Raw genomic sequence first — 21,836 nt, 5'->3', positions numbered from 1 at the left:
TGGGCGCGGCGGCCGCCGCCCGGGCAGGGGGCGCCGGGGAAACGGGATCGCCCGGCGCCGGGCTGGGAGCAGCCCTGGCTTCTGCTCCACGGGCTGGGCAGAGCCGGGCCCCCGCGCCCCCCCCAGCACGGCCCGCACCGGGCAGCCCCCGGCTCCCTTCCCCAGGGCACGCACCGGGCAGCCCCCGCGCCCCCCCCAGCACGGCCCGCACCGGGCAGCCCCCGGCTCCCTTCCCCCAGGGCCCGCACCGGGCAGCCCCCGGCTCCCTTCCCCAGGACACGCACCGGGCAGCCCCCGCGCCCCCCCAGCACGGCCCGCACCGGGCAGCCCCCGGCTCCCTTCCCCAGGGCACGCACCGGGCAGCCCCCACACCCCCCCAGCACGGCCCGCACCGGGCAGCCCCCGGCTCCCTTCCCCCAGGGCCCGCACCGGGCAGCCCCCCGGCTCCCTTCCCCAGGACACGCACCGGGCAGCCCCCGCGCCCCCCCAGCACGGCCCGCACCGGGCAGCCCCCGGCTCCCTTCCCCCAGGGCCCGCACCGGGCAGCCCCCCGGCTCCCTTCCCCAGGACACGCACCGGGCAGCCCCCCGGCTCCCTTCCCCCCAGGGCACGCACCGGGCAGCCCCCGGCTCCCTTCCCCCCAGGGCACGCACCGGGGAGCCCCCGGCTCCCTTCCCCCCAGGGCACGCACCGGGGAGCCCCCGGCTCCCTTCCCCCCAGGGCACGCACCGGGGAGCCCCCGGCTCCCTTCCCCCCAGGGCACGCACCGGGCAGCCCCCTCGCTCCCATCCCCCCAGGGCACACACCGGGCAGCCCCCTTGCTTCCTTTTCCAGGTCACGCACCAGGCAGCCCTCTCGCTCCCATCCCCCAGGGCACACACCGGGCAGCCCCTGGCTCCCTTCCCCCAGGGCACCAGCTGTGCAGCCCCCTCGCTCCCTTCCCCAGGGCACGCACTGGGCAGCCCCGTTGCTCTCTTCCCCAGGGCACGCACAGGCAGCCCCCTCGCTCCTTTCCCCAGGGCACGCACTGGGCAGCCCCGTTGCTCTCTTCCCCAGGGCATGCACCGGGCAGCCCCCTCGCTCCTTTCCCCAGGGCACGCACCGGGCAGTCCTCTGTGCATGCTCCATGCAGCCCCTGGCTCCCTTCCCCCAGGGCACCAGCCGTGCAGCCCCATCCCCTTGCCCCAGTGCGCGCCACCCCCCATTTCCTGCCCCGGCACAAGCACAGTGCAGTACCCCTCTTGCCACCAGTGTATACACCGTTCATCCCTCCAGTTCCCTCCACTGGCCTGCACCCTCCCTCTCATGGATGCACTGGGTGAAGTCCTGTCCACTCCCTCTCCTCTCGCCTATGCTCTCTCCCCTCATGTATGCCCCTTTCCTATGTCCAGTGCACCAGGTGAGGCCTGTCCAATCTGTAGGCATGTACTAGGTGAGTTCCTCTTCCCTGTGTCACCCTCACCACTCCAGTGCCTGTACTCCTTCCCTCCCTCCGCTGTGCAGCCTTTCTCTACCCATCATAAACCAGGCCAGGCGGGCAGCGTCTGGAATCCACTTCCTCTGTGCATGCCCGGTACCCTCGCCATAGCCACAGCAGGGGACAGGCTTTCTTGTGGTCGGTTACTACAGCCAGAGACCACAGTGACTGGGATTCCTGTGAAGGGAATCAGACCTGGCAACCGAGGCTGGAAATATTTGCCACGGGCATGTTCAGGCAGCAGCACAATGTCAAGCCACATAGGTAGCAGGCTGAGGCAGCCAGGCATGCTGCAGAGAATTGGCTTGTGAAGCAGGGCAGTGATTAAAGCTGAATGATACCCTCTCTGTTGTTCACCACACAAAAGAGCGTGGCTGTTAGGGTGACCAAATCTCCTGATTTCACAGGGACAGTCCCGATATTCGGGGCTTTTTCTTATATAGGTGCCTGTTACTCCCACCCCCTCCCAATTTTTCACACTTGCTCTCTGGTCACCCTAGTCCTAGTGGGTGTCAACTTGAAGAACTGAATGCTTCCCTCTTCACCTGGCATATGTCCTTCCTAAAGCTGGAGTGTCCCTGCTGCCTGTGGGGCTGGTGGAGAGTGGGGACGCAGGGTAATCCTAGAGAGAAGAGGGTAATTGGGTGTGGGCAGGAAGTTTCAGGGAGATTCAACCCCCGCTCTTCAATAACCACATGCAGCCGTTTCTAACCCTGACCTTTACATTCCTCCTTTGCCTGTGGGTAAGAATAGAGAGTGTTCAAACGTTCGTTCCTCAGTATGGAGGAGATTGGGACCGAAATGGTGACTGAAGGGACCTACCTGTCTTAGCATCTTTGCCCCTGTTGTGTGATATAGATCATCCTTGAGTTCCAGCTGTGTCACCACTGTAGAAGAAGTAGCAGGTGTCATGTTGGGGAATAGGAGCAAGAGCCAAAGATGATTTCATCTCCCTATCCCTAGACAGGGGCTTTGGGTTCAGAACTGTAGCAGAAGGGATGGGGGAGTCAGGGTTGATTTATTCATAGGGATTCCTACAGCAAAGGCTGATTGGTGATCAGTCAGAATTCACCTTGCCCTTTCAAGTCAGATACAAGCTTTCCCTCAGCGCTCTGAAAGACTTGTGAATAAAAGTACATGCACCTTCTTTTTCCCCCTATTAATTCCAACGTTAAGTTGAAGTTTGACTTTTCTCAGGTAACAGTGCCAAAGAAAAATACACAATTCATCTGCTCGCTAAGAAAAAAAAAAGTTCCTCTTCACTCAAAGCCTGGCAAAAGGGGGCCATTTAAATCGTTAAACCATTACTGTACACAATCCTGACTTTCATACACAGCCAGCAGGTTCCAAAAGACATGTGTAAATCAATGGAAACTATTGGGATTTAAGAACAGTTCTTTTCATGGAGTAGTGCCTTATACGTATAATTTTTCTCAGTATTTTGCCGAAAACACCATCCCCTTTTCTAGTGGGAGTTCGGTATATGCAAAGTGGATTTATGGTATCCAAACTGAGATTAAACTACGTGTGCTCTTTGTGTGCTAAATTATAGCAATTTTGATTTAATGGGCACTAAAGTAGCCTGTAATCATTATGTTCTAACAAGAAACATGAAGGAAATTAGATATATTATGAGCTATTGATTCAAGCATATATATATTTTGCATAATTATTTCCTATTCACTAAGAATATGAGATACGTAGTCATTTTACAACCATTTTTCAGGCTGATTTGTTTTTAATAACCCTAGTGATCTGGCACTCGCACTTTGCACAGTGCATTAGGGAAGTCACTGAAGAGTATGCTTTTGGGAGGCAAGAACAAAGATAAGAAAACATAAGGTACCACACAATAATTAAGAGGGGGGGAAAGTGTGGGGATTATCAAGGAGGAAAAAAAGAAGTGGTTTCTTGAAGATGATGGATGGTTTTAAGCAGGGACTGGATTTCGGTTAAAAGAGGAACAGGTAATAGGATCCAGCAAGAGATCCAGGATGGGATGGGTTGAGTGGCTAAAAGGAGTTGTGAGAAGTGTCAAAGACAACAGTGAGATTACAGGTCACAGGGTTTCGTTAGGTGTAGGCAAAATTATAGTGATTAATAATAGCAGTAAACATATTATGGCAGCGCCCAAGAGCCCCAGCCAAGATCACTGCCCCATTGTCCTGGGCACTGTGCAAACAGATCAGAGTCAAACCCTGTGCCAGAGGGCTGACAATGTAGAAGACAAATTAGCCACAAGTAGGGGATGGTGATATAACACACACGCAAATGATTATGATGAAGAATTGGGCAGCTGTGTTAGTTACATGTTTTATTGTTTTTCTTTATAATCGGGGGTGGAGGTAGGGGCAGGAGAGAGGAAGTTAATAGAAGGAAATGAGTTCTCTCACTGTCCCATCAGCTCTTGTGTTCCCGTGGTAGTACTTGCAGAAGCAGTTAAGTGCTTTGACTTTTACTGCATCAGAGAAACCCAGGTGCCTATGAAGTAAAGTTCATACAGAGTTTCTGTGGAGAGCTAGGACATTTGGGGACTTCAGCGTTCATTCAACTTTCATGACTGGTGCAACTTATCGCAAGAGAAATATTGTTTCTTTTCACAACTATTTTTTGCTCAAAATAGCTAAATCAGAAAGGGCCATTTTTTGAAACAGATTTGTTTACATCTCTTCCATGCGCGCCTTGCTAACCGCTTGAGATGCATGTTTGCCATACGCTGACAATAATGCAGTGTTCAATAGCAGAAGTAGGTACTTAAGAAGAGTAACACTATTAATTTTCTTTTGACTTGGCTTCTCTGAGGCTGCAGTCAGCACTGATGACTAGCCCGTGCAGTCATTGTCTTGTAAGAACTGGATGGCTGCTGCTTTTTCTCTCATTATCCTGGTCACTTCCACCACCAGACTAACCTACACTAGCCCAGGCCTTGATAGTCCCAGTGTCACTTCTGTTTGTGTTTGCAGAAATTGGCCGGAATACTCGTCACTAACAGGAAAGTGACTAAAGCCAATTTTAAACACAGCCCTCCCACCTTTCTCGTCTAGGGAATCGAGTGAGCAAATTATTTGGTTTTGTTTGTATTAACTTTCTGAGAAATTCCCCCTCTCTTCCCAATGGCTCATGGCAAATGTCAAGAGCTGAAAGCTCTACGGGGCTTGTGTCAGGCCACTGCAGTCAGGAGAAGACATCTATTGACTCGAATAGGCTTTGCATCAGGCCCTGAACGGGCGTAATAAAGTAAAGGGAGAAGTGCACTGAAAAATGGTGGTGATGCTGATAATCCAGGAGTGTTAGCATTTTTGGGTTCTCTGGGCCCCTCTCTTTAGGAGGAAAAACTACATCAAAAATCTCTGAGTCTCTCCTTTGTGGAGTGTGCCCACACCTTTCCCCCCAAAGGGAGGGCTTTGTGACCCCATGGAGGGGTACATCCTGCCAACCCCAAGGATCTGTGGGTCAAAGTAGCACTACCCCCCCAGGCCTAATGATTGTCTTCCCCTCCACGCACATAGTAAGGTCACCCCATTTCCAATGGCAGCCAATGCTACTATGAAGGTTTGCTGCCACTGACTGAATAGCCCACCCCACTACTGCTCACCTCACGCCTAACAGGGAGGGGAGGTACAGAGGCGAGTTCCAGCAACATTACTTCATGGAGGTTTCCCAGCAGACAACCACCAGGTACCAAAAGAGAATGTGCTACAATACCATCTGCTTCTCACTCTTCCCTTGTTTGTGGAGCCCCACATACGTGATGGTGCAGGGGGATTTCTGCAGTTCTCAAGGGAGTGTACATTGGAGCTGCTGCTCCTTCCATATCACATCACCCCTTCCAAGATATGCTCGTATTATCCCCCCTCCATCAGAATCAGAGGAGGAGAGAACCTTTTGTTTTGGGCTGTGTGTGAGCAAAGGACAGGAACCAATATCCCCCCTCACACAAGAACCTGGGGGAAATTAATTGCAGGATCTACATTTCTAAAACCTATTTCTAATATTAGTGTATGAAAAATTGTTCATGTACTGCGAGCAACAAGTTTCACACCTTCCACTACATGGAATCTAGAAATGTAAGGCTGGAGGGACCTCAAGAAGTCATCAAGTCCAGCCCCCTGCGCTGAGGCAGGACCAAGTAAACTTAGACTATCCCTGACAGGTGCTTCTTAAAAATCTCCAGTGATGGGGTTCCACAACCTCCTTTAGAACCTATTCCAGAGCTTAACTACCCTTATAGTTAGAAACTTTTTCCTAATATCTACCATAAATCTCCATTGCTGCAGATTAAGCAGATTAATACTTGACTAACTCCAGTGGATAGGGAGAACTGTCCTCTTTTTAACAGCCTCTGACAATTGATCACTATCCTCTTTATAACAGCTCTCAACAGCTGTTATCAGGGGCACCCTCATTCTTCTTTTCTCAAGACAAAACATGCCCAGGTTTTATAACCTTTCCTCAGAGATCAGGTTTCTAAACCTTTTATCGTTTTGGTTGCTCGCCTCTGGCCAGTCTCCAGTTTGTCCACATCTTTCCTAAGGAGTGGTGCCCAGGATTGACATGGTACTCCACCTGAGGCCTCCTCACCAGTGCCAGCTAGAGTGGGATAATTACCTGCCATGTCTTACATATGACATTCCTGTTAATACCACCCAGAATGATACAACCCTTTTTAGCAACTGCATCACATTGTTGACTCATATTCAAGTCGTGATCTACTGTAATCCTCAGATCCTTTTCAGCAGTACTGCCCCCTAGCCAGTTATGCCCCACTATGTAGAGGAACACAGACTCCTAACTAGACCCAGTAGCTTAAGATAAAATCATTAGAAAGAACAGAACACAAGCTAACAACTAAAGATCAAATGAAGGCTAGGCACAACAACCTACTAAACGGGGTGGAAAAGTGTGTTTACTCCAGTATGGAAAGATTCCTCTGGCTGGAAACAGCTACATTGGAAACCTGCTGTGTTTAAAAGGCAATTTATAGTCAGTCTTTTGTCTCTCAAGACATGCGTGTAGACTTAACAAGTCACTGGGGAGTGAAACAATAATAGCTCTGTATCTGATGCTTACTGTAAGCAAAAGATGGATTACAAAGCAGACTGTTATTTTTAATTATTGATGTGTTTGAACTTAAAAAAAAAAAAAACCCTGCAAAGATGCATGTTGTTTTTCAGGGATGGAAAGAAGATAAGCTACTCAGTAACATTATTTCTTTAAATACAGTCTTTCAGGCCTGGTCTATCCTTATGAGTGAGGATGGGAGTGATGTAAATACATGGTAGAATATAATATGTCATTTGTATATAAAGGATGGTGCTGAACCTAGGGATGAGATCTGGGTTTTGTTCCTGGCTGTGTCACTTGTGCATGACTGTGACCAAGCTACTTAACTGTGTTGTGCCTCAGTTTCCCCACCCAAAGCAGTTATTTCATTCTTACTGACCACAAGAGATGGGGCATGGTATCATTCTTTAATTTCGGAAAATGGTTTGAGATTCTCCAATAGAAGGTGCTTCTGTGGGCACAGGCAAAGTATTATTTATTATGCATCACACTGTTGAGGTGTGTGATTTGTAGGCCTTAAATGTGGGGTTTCTATTGTCCTACCAAATCATATGTCCTGTGGGCTTATTCATCCCTGATGCAAGGTCTATAGGTATTGATCTGATGTGCTCCATTCCGGCCCCCTTTCTCTCCTCTCCCTCTTCTCATTACACTATTAACCTGTACTCCATGTACATGTTACATTAACCCTGGCTGGAAGAGAGACCAACTTCCTTCCAGAACTATGCCACAAAGGGCCTGGGGAGAATTCTCCCAGGGCAGGGTCACCATAAGTGGCCATACACTGTCCCCCTCACAGATGTAGAAGGGGGGTTGCTTTAGCATAGCGTTTTCTAGAAATTCTGGGCTACAGAGCAGTCCATTAGCAGCATGGCATAGGGTGCTGTAGGAGCTGTAGCTCATGAAAGCTTATGCTCAATTAAATTTGTTAGTCTCTATGGTGCCACAAGTCCTCCTTTTCTTTCTGTGGATACAGACTAACATGGCTGCTACTCTGAAACCTTGGGAAGCTGTAATTTCCAGAATCCCAAGAGATGCAAAGGTGCATCCTAATACTGATGACTGGTATTTTCTACATACTGCACAATGAGAATGACCCTGTTTACCTCAGCCCATAGTTAAATCCCTGACTTGCATGTACAATACAAACTGTAGCATATTGCAGTTCATGCAAAACGGGGCTTTTATTTTCAAGGGTGGCCAAGTGTTTTATTTTTGGGACACTCTTATTGAGGAAAGAATCTCTGGCAGTGTTTATCTCTTCGCTAATAATAATGACCTCCTTCACCCAGAATGGTAACAGCCTTACTGCTCTGTCATTTTCATGCTCTGCTCCTGTCCGCACTCACACACTGCAGTGAGCTTCTAGTGATCTGCTTAAAGCCTTTAAAATGATATGCTGTTAATAAGTTAATGGCAGGGTTTTTACTCCCTGTCTTGTGCTTCAGAATATTATTCTGTGGCCTCCCTGATTACGAATGTCACCGTATCTTTGTGTTTATTGTAAACAAGTTTTCAGTGTAATCTAAAAAAAAAAAAAAATCAAAACCAAAACAAACGAAAACCCCACCTGTGCCCCACCTTTTTAATGTAGTATAAGAAACATTAACAGTTTTGTAACTGTATGTAATCCAACACTGTTAGATAGAAACAGCTGATTATGGCATACTTTAGAAAATACGTATTAGAGTGCATTAAGCAAATTCTCAAGTAGAAATAAATCAGCTTTTAAAAAATGTAGTGATCTTAATCTCTTAAAATATGTCAATGGTTTCATTGGTTTTCCCCGGTTTTAGATTAAATTTTGGATCTCTTTTCATACAGAGAACTCCTTAGATCTGTACTGATTAAGTATAGATTTATTTTAAAGACTTAAATAAAGTTGATTGCTATGGAAGATAGTAAAATAAGTGACATCAACGATAGGAAAGGCACCCACAGCATTTACTAAACGTATGGCAATTAAAGATATGTAGAATCAGGACAAAACTGAGAATTTTCAGTTCAAACGTAATCTCAGTGCTAAAATACAGCTGCGAGTGCGAGAGCTGGATATTTACCAAAAATTTTAGACAGAGAAGTAGATAGTTTTGAAAATAAATGTCTGCGAAAGATTCTGGGCATTGGCCGGAAAGACTTTGTTACAATGAAGAGTTCTGAGAAATCGCCAACTATCAGCTCATTCATTGCCACCAGAATCAGAAGGATACACTGGACATATCTGGGGCACGTACTCCAGCTACCAACACACAGATTCCCACATGAAGGTACTGGTGTAAGGAAACGAGGGCAGTCAAGAGAAATCTGAAGAAGACCTCTTAGAAACAGGGGGCAGAACAGGCCATCTCTGTGCCATAGAAGAGATAGAAGTAGCAGCAAATGACAGAGAGGAATGGAAGATACTAGTTTTTGCCATGTGTTCTAATATAGGCCTGGGAAGTATGTTATGTAATGGTAATTAACTATATGAAGCTAAAAGCAAAATATTAACCAATCCTGCAAAAACGTATACAGGTACTTACGTTTGCATGCTGTGAGTAACTATGGGATGACTTACATGTTGAAATTCTGGCCTCTTTGAAGTCTCAGTGTCAAAAACTCCTATTAACATCCGTTGAGCCAGAATTCCACCCACTCGATGTCAAGTTAAGCATGTGTAAGTCTTTGCAGGATCCTCACCATTTATAAAATTATGGCCAAAAAATGGCGTTAAAGGGTTTCAAGTTGTCAGCTGCAATATAAATGGTAATGCCGAAGGCATTATTGCTATGATATGCAAGGAGCTTCCTATAGATTTAACTTTGTTATAATTTTGCCTTCATACACGCAGAACACTTTGTGGCACAGGCTGTTCAATCATAAGGAATGGGTCTAATTCCGAGTTCTCTCACACCATTTTTAATCTGATGTGATTCCACTAACCTCAGTAGAATTACTCCCAGTTTACATCAGTGTAAGTGAGAGCAAAGTCAGTCCCAATGTGCTCAATAGGAGACAAACAGCATCAACACATTTCTCTCTAACCTGTATTTTTAAAGAATGTACTCAAGTTTGCAGCTGCAGCATCCCCCCTAAAATCAGGGCTTACTACAAGGCTTAAGGACTGATTTCCCACTGCAGTATTCAGGAGCCAAGAAACACAACTGTGGAAACTTCCATTGAATAAAGACTTCTGCAGAATTTGGCCTTTGCTGTTAGTTTGCACAGCGGGAGGATTGCATATAATTATGTAAGTGTGTAAAGTTCTATTTTTAAGACTAGGTTATTTGAGATTTACTCTACCCCTGTGTGACAATGAATATTCGTCCCCGTGATGTATGTATATCTATTTCTGATTAACCTAATCTTTACATGCTGTAAATCCTTGCAACTTAGCCTTGGATATGAGCTCCACAGAGACAGATTGCCCCTTCAGGGACATATTTTTTCAATATTTTTTGTTTAATTTGTTTTTAGCACTTGTGTGCTAAGACTCTATAGGGAAAGTAATCTACCCCAGACTACATAACGGTCTAGAACTTGTCATTATTCTTGATTATATCTTTGTGCTGAACTTAACCCTCGTTCAGAGGGCTAGTTTAAGACCTGTGCATCACGTAAGTCCCATTTAAGCCCTGTAAGTCCACTGAGAGCTTGTCTACACTTATTGGGGGAATTGACGAGCAGCGATCGATGCATCAGCGGTCAATTTAGCGGGTCTAGTGAAGACCCGCTAAATCTAGTGAAGAACTGCTAAATCAACCACAGATTGCTCTCCTGTCGACTCCTGTACTCCACTGGATCGAGAAGGGTAGGGGGAGTCGACGGGAGAGCGTCTCCTGTCAACACTGCATAATGTGGACCCCGTGGTAAGTAGGTCTAAGCTATGTCAATTTGAATTAGGCTATTCACCTAACTCAAATAGTGTAGCTTATATCGAATTTCCCCTGTAGTGTAGACAAGGCCTAAGTGGTACATAAGCCTTGTATTAATCAATTTCTCCCTTGAAGAACTGGAAGCCCTATGTAAAGGCAAGTCCCTTCCTGGCATCCTACTCCCTAGACCAGTGCTACTCAAAGTGTTGGTCTGCGGACCGAGCCACCGGCTGCCGGTCTGCGCGCACAAATTGGGGGGAAAAAAATTGCCGGTCCTCCACATCAGATAGCTTGAGAAGCACTGCCTTAGAGGACACTCTAACTAGAGCTGGTCTGGAATTTTTCAGCAAAACTGAGCGTCAGGCTCCCATGTGAGGGCCCTAACCACTAGGCTATTGTCTGTTCTTAGGGGAAGGCCGAGGGTCATAATATCTCACACTCACAGAAGATTTTAAAGGTCTACTTTTTGTTCTGATGCAGAATGAAAACAGATTTTTACATTACAATTTTTTTTACCAAATGGAATTATTTTCCAGACAGCCCACCGCTAGAGACCACAAGAAAATCCTGAGATTTCCACTAAGTGTTGATTAAGCTTTTGCAAAGATAGATGTCTGTGTAAGGCCTTCAAGACTGGACCCTTTGGTTATGGTGAAAACAGTTTGGGAGAGGTTGGTTGGAGTATTCATCAAGTCCATAGTATGGCATGTGAACATAACCTGTCATTCAGTCTAAATGCATTTTAGCAGCTAAGTATTTTCTAATTCTCACAAGAAGTAGTACATTAAGTGATGACAGAAGGAGGCTGGCTGGCTTAAACTGACAAAAGCTGGGAAATTTCACATTAAGTTAAAAACTCTGAGCCAGATTCTCCTCTCGTGTTACACCACTGTCACCCATGTAAGTGATATGGACCAGTACAACTCAGAGCAGAGTTTGGCTTGCTCTACTGAAGCGCTCGATAAGGCATGCTTGGAAAATCCCAGTATATGATTTATGCAGGGCTTTGTGGGCGAGAGAAAGTAGCTTTAGTTTCCAGAAGGCAGCATAGGAAGGATTAGAAATATGTGTAGTTAGGGGAAGTTTTGCAACATGATGGGAGAGACAGGGTTAACTCCACCCTTTCACCTCCCTAATGGTTTGACGTTCAGTGAGAACGAAGCTGCACTTTAAAATACATAACTAGTCAGAAACTACTTGCTTGTGGATCTCTGGGTAAAACATGTATAGACTTGTCATCCTTCAGTAAAGCTTGCAGGATTTTGAGCACTCTGTATAGAACTTCATAGATAATGCTCAATTCCATTCTCTCCATCCTGAGTGACGATGGGAGGACCTGCTTAGGAGTGAGTGGAAAAAGTGCCTCAGAAACAAGCTCTCTGACCACATAGTTTCCATGTCCATCAGAGCTATGGCCTCTGAAACTTTCTGTAAAGTGGTCAGCTGTGTCCACATTATAAATCCAGGCTTGGGGCCTGGACTGAGGTCACCAGACTCATTTCACACAGGGCCACTCGTCATCTTCAGATGGTAACAACGTGTTTTGGACTTGAATCACTAACCTAGAGGTGATATTCCTTTATTAGTCATCTGAGTCATGGAGTCCAAACACCAGTCCCCTGTGCAGGCCTGGTGGTTCCCAACTTTCAGACAGTTTACCCATCATGACCCTCCTTCCATTGTTCCCTCAGAACCCACCTATGTCAGTAAGCTAAATTACTCCTACAGGTCATTGCATCCTCTTTAGTGACATTCTAATGTTCTCTTTTCATTAGTTGGAGAACACCAGCTGACAGGACATAAAGTAGCCGTAAAAATTTTAAATAGACAGAAAATTCGGAGCTTGGATGTGGTTGGGAAAATCAAGAGAGAAATTCAAAACCTAAAACTCTTTCGGCACCCTCATATTATCAAACTGTAAGTACAATTGCTAGTGTTCTCTGTGTTCATATTGCATTTCAGTTCTATGTTGTGTCAGAGGGAATTCTCTTGAATGCATTTTTGTTTTACTAGCAAATTAAATTACACTTGCAGAAGATGGAAAAGACTGAAATGGTTAGTTTGCATTTTGAGAAGTGTATCGGGGAACAGAGCCAGCTAATTAATATTCTCTAAATAATTCATTCAAGACATTCTTTAGTTTTTTGCAAATAAGTTGACACATCTATTCATTATGGGCCTGTCCCATGCCCACTGAAATCAGCGATTTCAAAGGGCTTTGGATCAGGCTGCCTTTGTGCTGTTCCAGTCATGGACCTACCAAGTTATAAATTAAGGCCTTGATCCTACAAGTCTTATACACATGCTTCACTTTACTTGACTTCAGTGGAATGACTCCCAGTAATATACAAAGCTAAGCAGGTGTGCAGGTTTTTGCTGAGTTAGGGCCCAGTCTTGCGACATTGAAGTCAATAAGAGCAGAGTCAGAGCCTTAGAAAACTATACAGACCAGTTTTGCTGGGAAGTTTGGGGTATTATCTTGGCAATCCCATGCATAGTAAACTTTATTGAATCAAGTTCTACATACTTACACCTGTGTAAGCCCTGTTGTTTTTCAATGGAATGGCAATGGTGACTGAGAACTGAGGGCTACAAGGAACTACCATAGATGTCAATGGGAGTTAGTGTTCTCTCTTCTCTTTTGGCCTGATCCAGCAGTTAATGAGACTTTGAAGTTAATGTGACTTTTGTCTGTGTAATGACTACATGATCAGGCTCTCGAGGTGAAATCCTAGCCCCAAACCAATAGGAGTTCTCCATTAGTGGTCTGGATATCAGAAGACTAAAGTTACCATTTTCTGTTTATGATGTTGAAATTCAGGAAAGAGGTTCCAAAATTGACACTCTGAGGTATCCGAATTTAAGTTGCAAATAGGTAACTGCACTGCAGTAGTTTAGCGTTCTCAGATTAAAAATCCAGAAACCTCCAGGTTTAAATGCACAAATCAAGTTATTATAGTAGCCAGCCATTAAATACATTTGGCATGTCTATAAAATAAAGTGGTTGAATGGCTATTAGAAATATAATTTGTTGTTTAGAGCACTCTTGAAACTGGCATGTCATCTAGTGAGCCTTCCTCTTAGAGGGAAGGGGTCAAATTCTGCTTCCAGTTAATCCACCATAATTCTGAAGTTACTATTGACTTTAATGGAGTTACTCCACAGTATCATTAGCATCTTTGAGAACAGATTGGTACCATTTCATAAATCAGGTAGCAAAAAGTGCTTCTCAAAGAGCAATCTGGCACTCTGAGTCTCAACTGGTTCTCATATATGTCAAAGAGAACAAATTATGGCCTAAAAATTAAATCGCAGTTAACAACATCAATATGGTCTGGGCTAACTAATTGAATCATGAAATGGTATGTTAAAAGAAAATTAGGAAGTGAGAATGGATTACATTTACTTTCCATTTTATTTGATTTTTTTCCCTGTACACAGTAACGAATTATCAGAGACTTTGGTATACTGGATCTCAAACCACCTTAAAGTGTATTAACCCTTATTGATCTTTTGCGGGTTTTACTGAACACGATGTATTTACATGCAGTTTTAAGAAGACAGGAAGTTATTTGTTCACTTCTAGTGTAATGATACAGAACACAAATTCAACTATAAGCAGTGCAAACACAAAATCTGAGTACAAGAAAATGGTTGTGAACCTTAGCTGGTGTTGCTATAAATTTATGTAGCTTCACTGAAGTCAATAAAGTTATGCCAATTTACTCTAGCTGAGAAACTGGAGTGTAATAGGACAGATTCAAACTTTACCTGCCTATAGTACCTAGAGTTCTTTTCTCCTGCATCCGCAGTACAAGAGGGGATGGGGGGAGGGAAGGTTAATATTCCTTTTTTGCTTTTACAGCAATCTCTTAAAACATTGCTGTAAATCTTAGCCAAAATGGAAGTTTGAAAATCAGGTTAGTCCTAAGTGTGGTAAACTAATGTAGCAAAGATTTCAGAGGATTATGTAAAAGCTTAAGAAATAAAGAAGTGAATTTGTGAAACAGATGCTTTCAACAGACCATTGAAATTATATTGAGATTATATTTGTTTGCATCTTGAAATATAAGCAATTGCTTTTCATATATAGAAAGGTTTCAGAGTAACAGCCGTGTTAGTCTATATTCGCAAAAAGAAAAGGAGTACTTGTGGCACCTTAGAGACTAACCAATTTATTAGAGCATAAGCTTTCGTGAGCTACAGCTCACTTCATCAGATGCATATCGTGGAAACTGCAGCAGACTTTATATATACACAGAGAATATGAACCAATACCTCCTCCCACCCCACTGTCCTGCTGGTAATAGCTTATCTAAAGTGATCATCAGGTGGGCCATTTCCAGCACAAATCCAGGTTTTCTCACCCTCCACCCCCCCACACAAATTCACTCTCCTGCTGGTGATAGTCCATCCAAAGTGACAACTCTTTACACAATGTGCATGACAATCAAGTTGGGCTATTTCCTGCACAAATCCAGGTTTTCTCACATCCCCCCCACCCCCATACACACACAAACTCACTCTCCTGCTGGTAATAGCTCATCCAAACTGACCACTCTTCAAGTTTAAATCCAAGTTAAACCAGAACATCTGGGGGGGGGGGTAGGAAAAAACAAGAGGAAACAGGCTCCCTTGCATAATGACTTAGCCACTCCAAGTCTCTATTTAAGCCTAAATTAATAGTATCCAATTTGCAAATGAATTCCAATTCAGCAGTTTCTCACTGGAGTCTGGATTTGAAGTTTTTTTGTTTTAAGATAGTGACCTTCATGTCTGTGATTGCGTGACCAGAGAGATTGAAGTGTTCTCCGACTGGTTTATGAATGTTATAATTCTTGACACAAGATCAAAACAAATGTTTATTTTACAGAAGAAGTTATAATAGTAAACTGTTTAAAAATCTTGCTCTGTTGTTACTAATTAAGTCTTTCTAAATTCTCTCTTTTGTTTTTGAAGATACCAGGTCATCAGCACTCCAACGGATTTTTTCATGGTAATGGAATATGTATCTGGTGGCGAATTGTTTGATTACATCTGTAAGCATGGACGTGTAAGTGACTGTATATTGTCAAGATAAAGATTTGGGTGGGAAAAGGATGGTGCTGCAGAGTAAAATGGTTTTGCAAAATGGGATGCTTTTTAGCTAAATGGAACAAAAATAGTCCTATCCTGAATATCTTGCATTTGGCCTAGAATACAGTTGTATACATCTCTTTGCAACTACTCCATGTTGTGTTACAACATATAAACAAAAAATAAAAACAAGCCAGAAAAATAAGCCAATCAAATAATAAACCTACTGTTAAGTACAAGGAGAATCACTCGTAACTCCCTTACGGATGTCTTGGTAGGTTTCATACAGCCACCAGCCAGGAACAGCAGAACGTATAAGATGGACGAATAAAGGTCTCAGTTAGGATACCGGGAAAGTTCAGGCTACAGTGCTAATGTTCTTCTCTTCCTGTAGGGTCACAAAAGAAATGCATTTTGTACTAACCTATTTCGTATGAGGACACTGATAGGAGAAGTCATTTCCATTGGTCCTTACATTTATGAATACAATTCTGATTTACAGCATGATTTTTTTTTCTCAGTTTATAGAAAATACTTGATCTTTCTAAGTATTAAAGTTAGGCCCTTTCTGGACTTTGACATTTAGAAACGACATTTTTCGTGAAAGAACATTACAAACTGGTCAGTATAAATGACCAGAAACGCACTTTATTTGATCTAATTCCCCATTGCATTCTTCCTAATTATAGAATCATAGAGCTGCTCCATTTTTAACCTCTACAAAGCCACCTACTTCATTCCTCATGGCTGAATTTGTTCCCTGTAGAACATTGTGCAATGCTTTCTCAAGTCTAGATTAAAATCTCCTGTGATAGGACTGCTATTGGTTCCCTTGAGAGACTAGGCCACAGTTTAATAGATTTCACTATTAGGAAGGTCTTTGTCAGTGCTTAATTTGTAATGAAAGAGGTGTTGACGCTCAAAGCAATTTTTTTTTGCATTGACACAGCAAGCCCAGAGGTGCAGGGGCTATAAACTGCCAAGCCAAGATGTGCCGGGGCTCAGCCCTGACACAAATTAAACACAGGTCTTTGTGACAGCCAGTCTAAATTGAAAAGGAGTACTTGTGGCACCTTAGAGACTAACCAATTTATTTGAGCATGAGCTTTCGTGAGCTACAGCTCACTGGATGAAGTGAGCTGTAGCTCACGAAAGCTCATGCTCAAATAAATTGGTTAGTCTCTAAGGTGCCACAAGTACTCCTTTTCTTTTTGCGAATACAGACTAACACGGCTGTTACTCTGAAACCAGTCTAAATTGAGCTTTTCCTAATTTTGTCACACGGCTCCTAGTTATTAGCTTTATTTCAAAGCAGTAATGCAGTATAAAATGCAAGGGGAAAAATCTGCTTTATACATTTGTCTCAGTTTACAGTGTTTTTACTGTAATTTTATCTGTGCATCATAGAGCTTTTCAGCTCACGACGGAGCCAAAGGTGTTTTGCCAAGTGTCGTTTCAGAGAAAGGTTTAACCGTCTCCCGGTGTTTTGTAGGTGGAAGATGCGGAAGCTAGACGCCTTTTCCAGCAGATTCTCTCTGCAGTGGATTACTGTCACAGGCATATGGTTGTCCACAGAGACCTGAAACCAGAGAATGTGCTGCTGGATGCACACATGAATGCCAAGATAGCTGATTTTGGTATGTGACCCCAACAGCATTCCAGAAATGTAGCCAGCTACAAGCCACTTGCTGGAGTGTGTCAACATAACATGCCTTACAGAACTGAGTCAGTTTGCACGGCCATGAACAATTTCATAATTTTAATTGAAGAGTTCATAATCGTAAACACTCACCCTTCAACGAAGACAGGCATTGCTAGTGAGATCTCTTGTGTTTGTAGTATAAACATACATGGGTTTTAGCACAGTGGAGAAACAAGGTAATTTGCAAATTCATCACTGTTTTCAGCGTAATAATTAAAAAAAATTAGCTAACATTCATGGTAGACTCCAATGCAGTAACATCAGGACGGAATTTGTCCCTGTATGACCATAAGAACGGCCACACTGGGTCAGACCAAAGGTCCATCTAGCCTAGTATCCTGTCTTCCAACAGTGGCCAATGCCAGGTACTTCAGAGGGAATGAACAGAACCCGTAATTATCAAGTGATCCATCCCTGTTGCCCATTACCAGCATCCAGCAGACAGAGGCTAGGGACACCATCCCTGCCCATCTTGGCTAATAGCCTTGATGGACCTATGCTCCATGAATGTATCTAAGTTTTGGGGGTTTTTTTGAAGCCTGTTATGTCTAATCTCATGTGCCTACTCCTTTTGTAGAACTATTTGTGTGTTGGGATCACTTCATTTTACACACAAGCAGTGACAGGAGTCTTCAATATGATTTAGAAAGCTAGTTAACAGTCTGAGGCAGCTCACTGCAGATGCATTCTTTCTCCTAGTGATAAGTGATGTGAGAATTATTTGTAATACATAATGCCCCACCATTCCAGAAACCCCCAATTGTTTAATTTTATTATTTCATAATTTCCCCCACTCCTTCCCTTGGTACTCCTCCCGTCATCCTTTTAGAAGCATAGAATTCTCGCTAACCATACATTCAAAGCATGCGTCAATATGCAAGAGTCTTACTTTTAGGGTTGTCGAACATGATGTCAGATGGTGAATTTCTGCGAACCAGCTGTGGCTCCCCAAACTATGCAGCTCCTGAAGTCATCTCCGGAAGGTATAACTTATCATTGAGAAAACCCAGTTGAATGCAAGTGTATGGTCCGGTGTGATTCTTGCATTTGTTCTTGTATTTGAAACTTATTTTGTACTACTGTTAAAGATAGCTGAAGCTCCCCCTCACACGCCTTCATTTTTAAAAGTGGGAGTGAATCTAGTCACAAAGCCTTGTGTCGTTTTCTTTCTATGATTAAAAAAAGAAAACGATCTTTCTAAAAATTGTAAAGAGTTATTAAAAGACATTTGTGGTTTATATACCTAAATAAAGAATTAGGTAAATATATTTTTGACCTGAATCCTTTTCATGTGCAAGGAGTTTCCCTCCCCAAAATTCTTATTCACCTAACATGCTAAATGTTTCATCTGTCTATCTTTAATTTTGTTATGTTGTTAAAGAGAACTAGTCAATGATAGACCAACCAATTTTACCCACCCGCTTCCCAAACCTTAACAATGGTCTCTACCCCTTTTCCATACCTTCCCAGTGGTTCCATCTGAAGAGTCTTATCTTCTGGCTTCTTTTAATCAATTTCTTTTTTCAGAAGAATGGTTGCTGCTGTCATGGGACGGAATGGTCATGACTTCCTGTTAAATAAATGATGAACAAACCTGTGAAGCAGTCACGCCCTACCGAACGGCTGTTATTTGGCATTTCTATAGCACCCTTACCTATTGAAAGCACTGCCCAATCCTGAATTAATCTTCATCACACCCAGATGGAAGTACGACCTTTCCTTTCCCATTTCACAGTTCTGAAAATGGAGTTTCGGAGAAAAACTGATTTGGCCAAGCCCATACAGCAGGCCAGTGACAAAACCAGGATTAGAAGGAAGGATTTCCTAATTTAGAATCTTGCACATATTCTTCATAGCCACCTGTTTTCCGGTCTCGTACCAGTTATTTTTTTATACCATGTCTTGTTTGCATTCATTTTAACAGAAACCGGGTGGCAAAATCGCAGTACACTTTCCCCATATAATTTTTCCTGCTGTATCTCATCTAACAGGCCAAATAAACACAGCATTTTGGTTAATGTGGATTATTTTTGATTAAGTTCCCTGTCACTTATGCCAGTGGAAGTGATGGCAGAGTTCCTTCTGAATTAGGCCCTCCGGAGGACTGAGTTGAGGCAACAACTCCACTTACAGGGATCAGTGAGTCATGCTGGCTGGACACGGGGCAAAGCCAGGAGGTCCACAGCTGCTGCAGCTCCAGAAAGAAGCTGCAAATCAAGGTTGTCCCCACTTCATTTAGTAGAGCCCTAACTGTGCTTTCATTCAAGCAGTATAGAAGAGAGTGTTCTATCAGAGGACAGCAAGAGAAAAGGTACAAGTTATTGCCCTCTAGGTCCCGAAGGATTGCAAGGACTCAACCAATTCAGCTTATTAGCAATGAATAAAAGAAACAAAAACACCATATACGTCTAAACCAGGTTCATCTACTAATCCCCTGACTGTATTGCCTTCCCTTTATCAGGCCTCCCCGCAAACTCCCTCACTGCTGCTCAGCTTCTCATTTTATATCCTGGAAGGGTTTCCCAACCTGCCTTGCTCTTAAAGGGACAGCACCTGTCAGAGTTATCATTACAATGTTTTTCACATAGCATGGAGATTGGTCAGACTACTAGTTCTGTTGTATGACATTGCACATGGATTTATGTAGGAGACCAGAGTATGTGAGCAGATTCAAAATTCACCTTCTGCCATGGCCTGATGAGTAACAAAGCATGAAAGGACAGGTTGTAAGACAGAGTAGATATATCCGCTTGGGTCTAAAATACAAATCCGTGATCATCCTATCAATCTGAGAACCAGCAGAAACACTGGGCCCCCAGAATTGTCAAAAACAAGACCATAAAGGGTGGTATACTTATGCATCTAAATAATTGGCCAGTTTTTTCAAAAAATGCTGAGTACGGAGCTGCTCTCATTGTCCTCAGAAGGAGCTGCTGGGTGACAAGCACTTTTGAAAATAAAGCGAGCTATTTAGGTGCCTGAGTATGGCTGTAGGAGCCCAACTTTTGAAATTTTGGCCAAGGAGGAGCATGCTCACAATGTTACTGAAAAAAATCCAACACGCAGTAATCAAAGCAGTGTATCAAGGGCACCCAAGCTTTGTGATAACCATGCCCACATTAGCAGTTTCCTAGAAGCCTAAGTACTGGATCGGACTTGAATACAAATTTCTTACAGAAAAAATAAATGTACAGAGGTGTAATATTTGCTTGTAGTTATATCTGTCTTGGTGGATGTATAGAAATAGTTGGCTGAGTCCATCAGCCATTGGAACAAGAGAAAAAGCTTTTCACAGAGCTGTTGGGAAGGAAGAGTAAACTTGTTTCCTTGCCTCTTCATTAGCTTCTGTGGGTTGCACCTTCGTGTCTCAGTCTGAGTGAACCAGAGACGCTTCAGTGAGGCTCAGTTTTAGGACACTGGGGTAGGAGTACGAACTGAAGCATTTAGCTTTCAGAGGCCACTTTTAAGCTCCTCTGCTATATTATAACCTCTACTACAAAGCATATAATGCCAATTGGCAAACAGATAAAACATGGAAAGGAAATCTTCTCTGTTGCCTTGACTTTGTTTAGGTTGTATGCTGGGCCTGAGGTGGATATCTGGAGTTGTGGTGTTATTCTCTATGCTCTTCTCTGCGGGACGCTGCCATTTGATGACGAACACGTTCCCACGCTCTTTAAGAAGATCCGTGGAGGTGTTTTCTACATCCCCGAATACCTCAACCGTTCAGTTGCCACTCTCCTCATGCACATGCTGCAGGTTGACCCACTCAAGCGAGCAACCATCAAGGACATAAGGTAACGTCACACATCAGAAGTCACAGCAGAAGCCTGTCTCCTCAAATATACCTTCTTGCATGTGGTGGGCAAGCTGTGTTGCGGACACAAGGCTAGTTGACCCTGAAAACTTACAATGGCAAAGCTACATCTCTCGGGGGTGCGAAAAATCCATACCCCTGAGAAATGTAGCGATGACTACCTAAGCCTGGTGTAGACAGTGCTAAGTTGATGGAAGAATTCTTCTGTTGAACTACCTACTGCATCTCAGGTAGGTATATTAACTACAGTGACGGGAGAACCCCTCCCATCGCTGTAACGAGCGTCTACACTGAAACGCTACAGTGGTGCAGCGGCAGCTTTTTAAGTGTCAACATACCCATAGTTTATGAAGGTTAGTAGGTGCATTTCAGCAAGTAACCGGGACCTTTTCTGTTGCATTAAAAAATGGTCTCAAATACCCTTAACGGTGCTTGGCAAAAGTAGCCACGTGATGCAGTAATGCTAAGAAATTAGCATTCATCTGCCATGTTTTGTTGCTTAATTAAAAAACTTCTCCTTCCTTCTGAATGCAGGTTCAGCATACGGTGTATTTAATATGCAGAGTCACAGCAAAACATGAAAAGATGCATAGACCAAGAATGCAGGATCCACAGCCCGTGCTCTAAAAATGAAACACCTGAAAAATATTCCTTAATGAGGGCAAATGGCTCACCTTTAAATGTAGTATAATTTTCTCATCTAGCAAATGAATAAGCTGGTGCTGTACTTCTGCCTGCTCACATTCCCATATAAATTCAGCTTAATGTGAGCACTGAGGTTTTTTTAGTCCATATTTGGGCCTTTAAATATAATTAAAAATGCCTGTCTGACAGCAGGACTTAAAC

At 43.7% G+C, this 21,836-nt stretch overlaps 1 protein-coding gene across 5 annotated transcripts in view; it reads left to right on the top strand.

Annotated features, from left to right (window-relative positions):
• Window positions 1-21,836, top strand: part of PRKAA2 (protein kinase AMP-activated catalytic subunit alpha 2) — a 35,802-nt gene that overhangs the window by 119 nt on the left and 13,847 nt on the right. The window contains exons 1-7 of one of the 5 annotated variants that reach the window (XM_073357585.2): window positions 5-5,155; window positions 9,662-9,770; window positions 12,171-12,312; window positions 15,355-15,448; window positions 16,964-17,108; window positions 18,069-18,156; window positions 20,746-20,970. In XM_073357585.2, the coding sequence (XP_073213686.1) occupies window positions 15,389-15,448; window positions 16,964-17,108; window positions 18,069-18,156; window positions 20,746-20,970 (518 nt within the window). In that variant the 5' untranslated portion in view covers window positions 5-5,155; window positions 9,662-9,770; window positions 12,171-12,312; window positions 15,355-15,388. Of the gene's footprint in view, window positions 1-4; window positions 9,771-9,832; window positions 11,067-12,170; window positions 12,313-15,354; window positions 15,449-16,963; window positions 17,109-18,068; window positions 18,157-18,700; window positions 20,072-20,745; window positions 20,971-21,836 lie in introns of those variants that run through there. The other 4 variants (XM_073357584.2, XM_073357586.2, XM_073357583.1 and 1 more) reach the window with 4 other exon arrangements.

Source organism: Lepidochelys kempii, chromosome 8, assembly GCF_965140285.1.
Source record: "Lepidochelys kempii isolate rLepKem1 chromosome 8, rLepKem1.hap1, whole genome shotgun sequence".
Taxonomy (NCBI): Eukaryota; Metazoa; Chordata; order Testudines; family Cheloniidae; genus Lepidochelys; species Lepidochelys kempii.
This window is presented reverse-complemented; position numbering and strand designations above follow the sequence as displayed.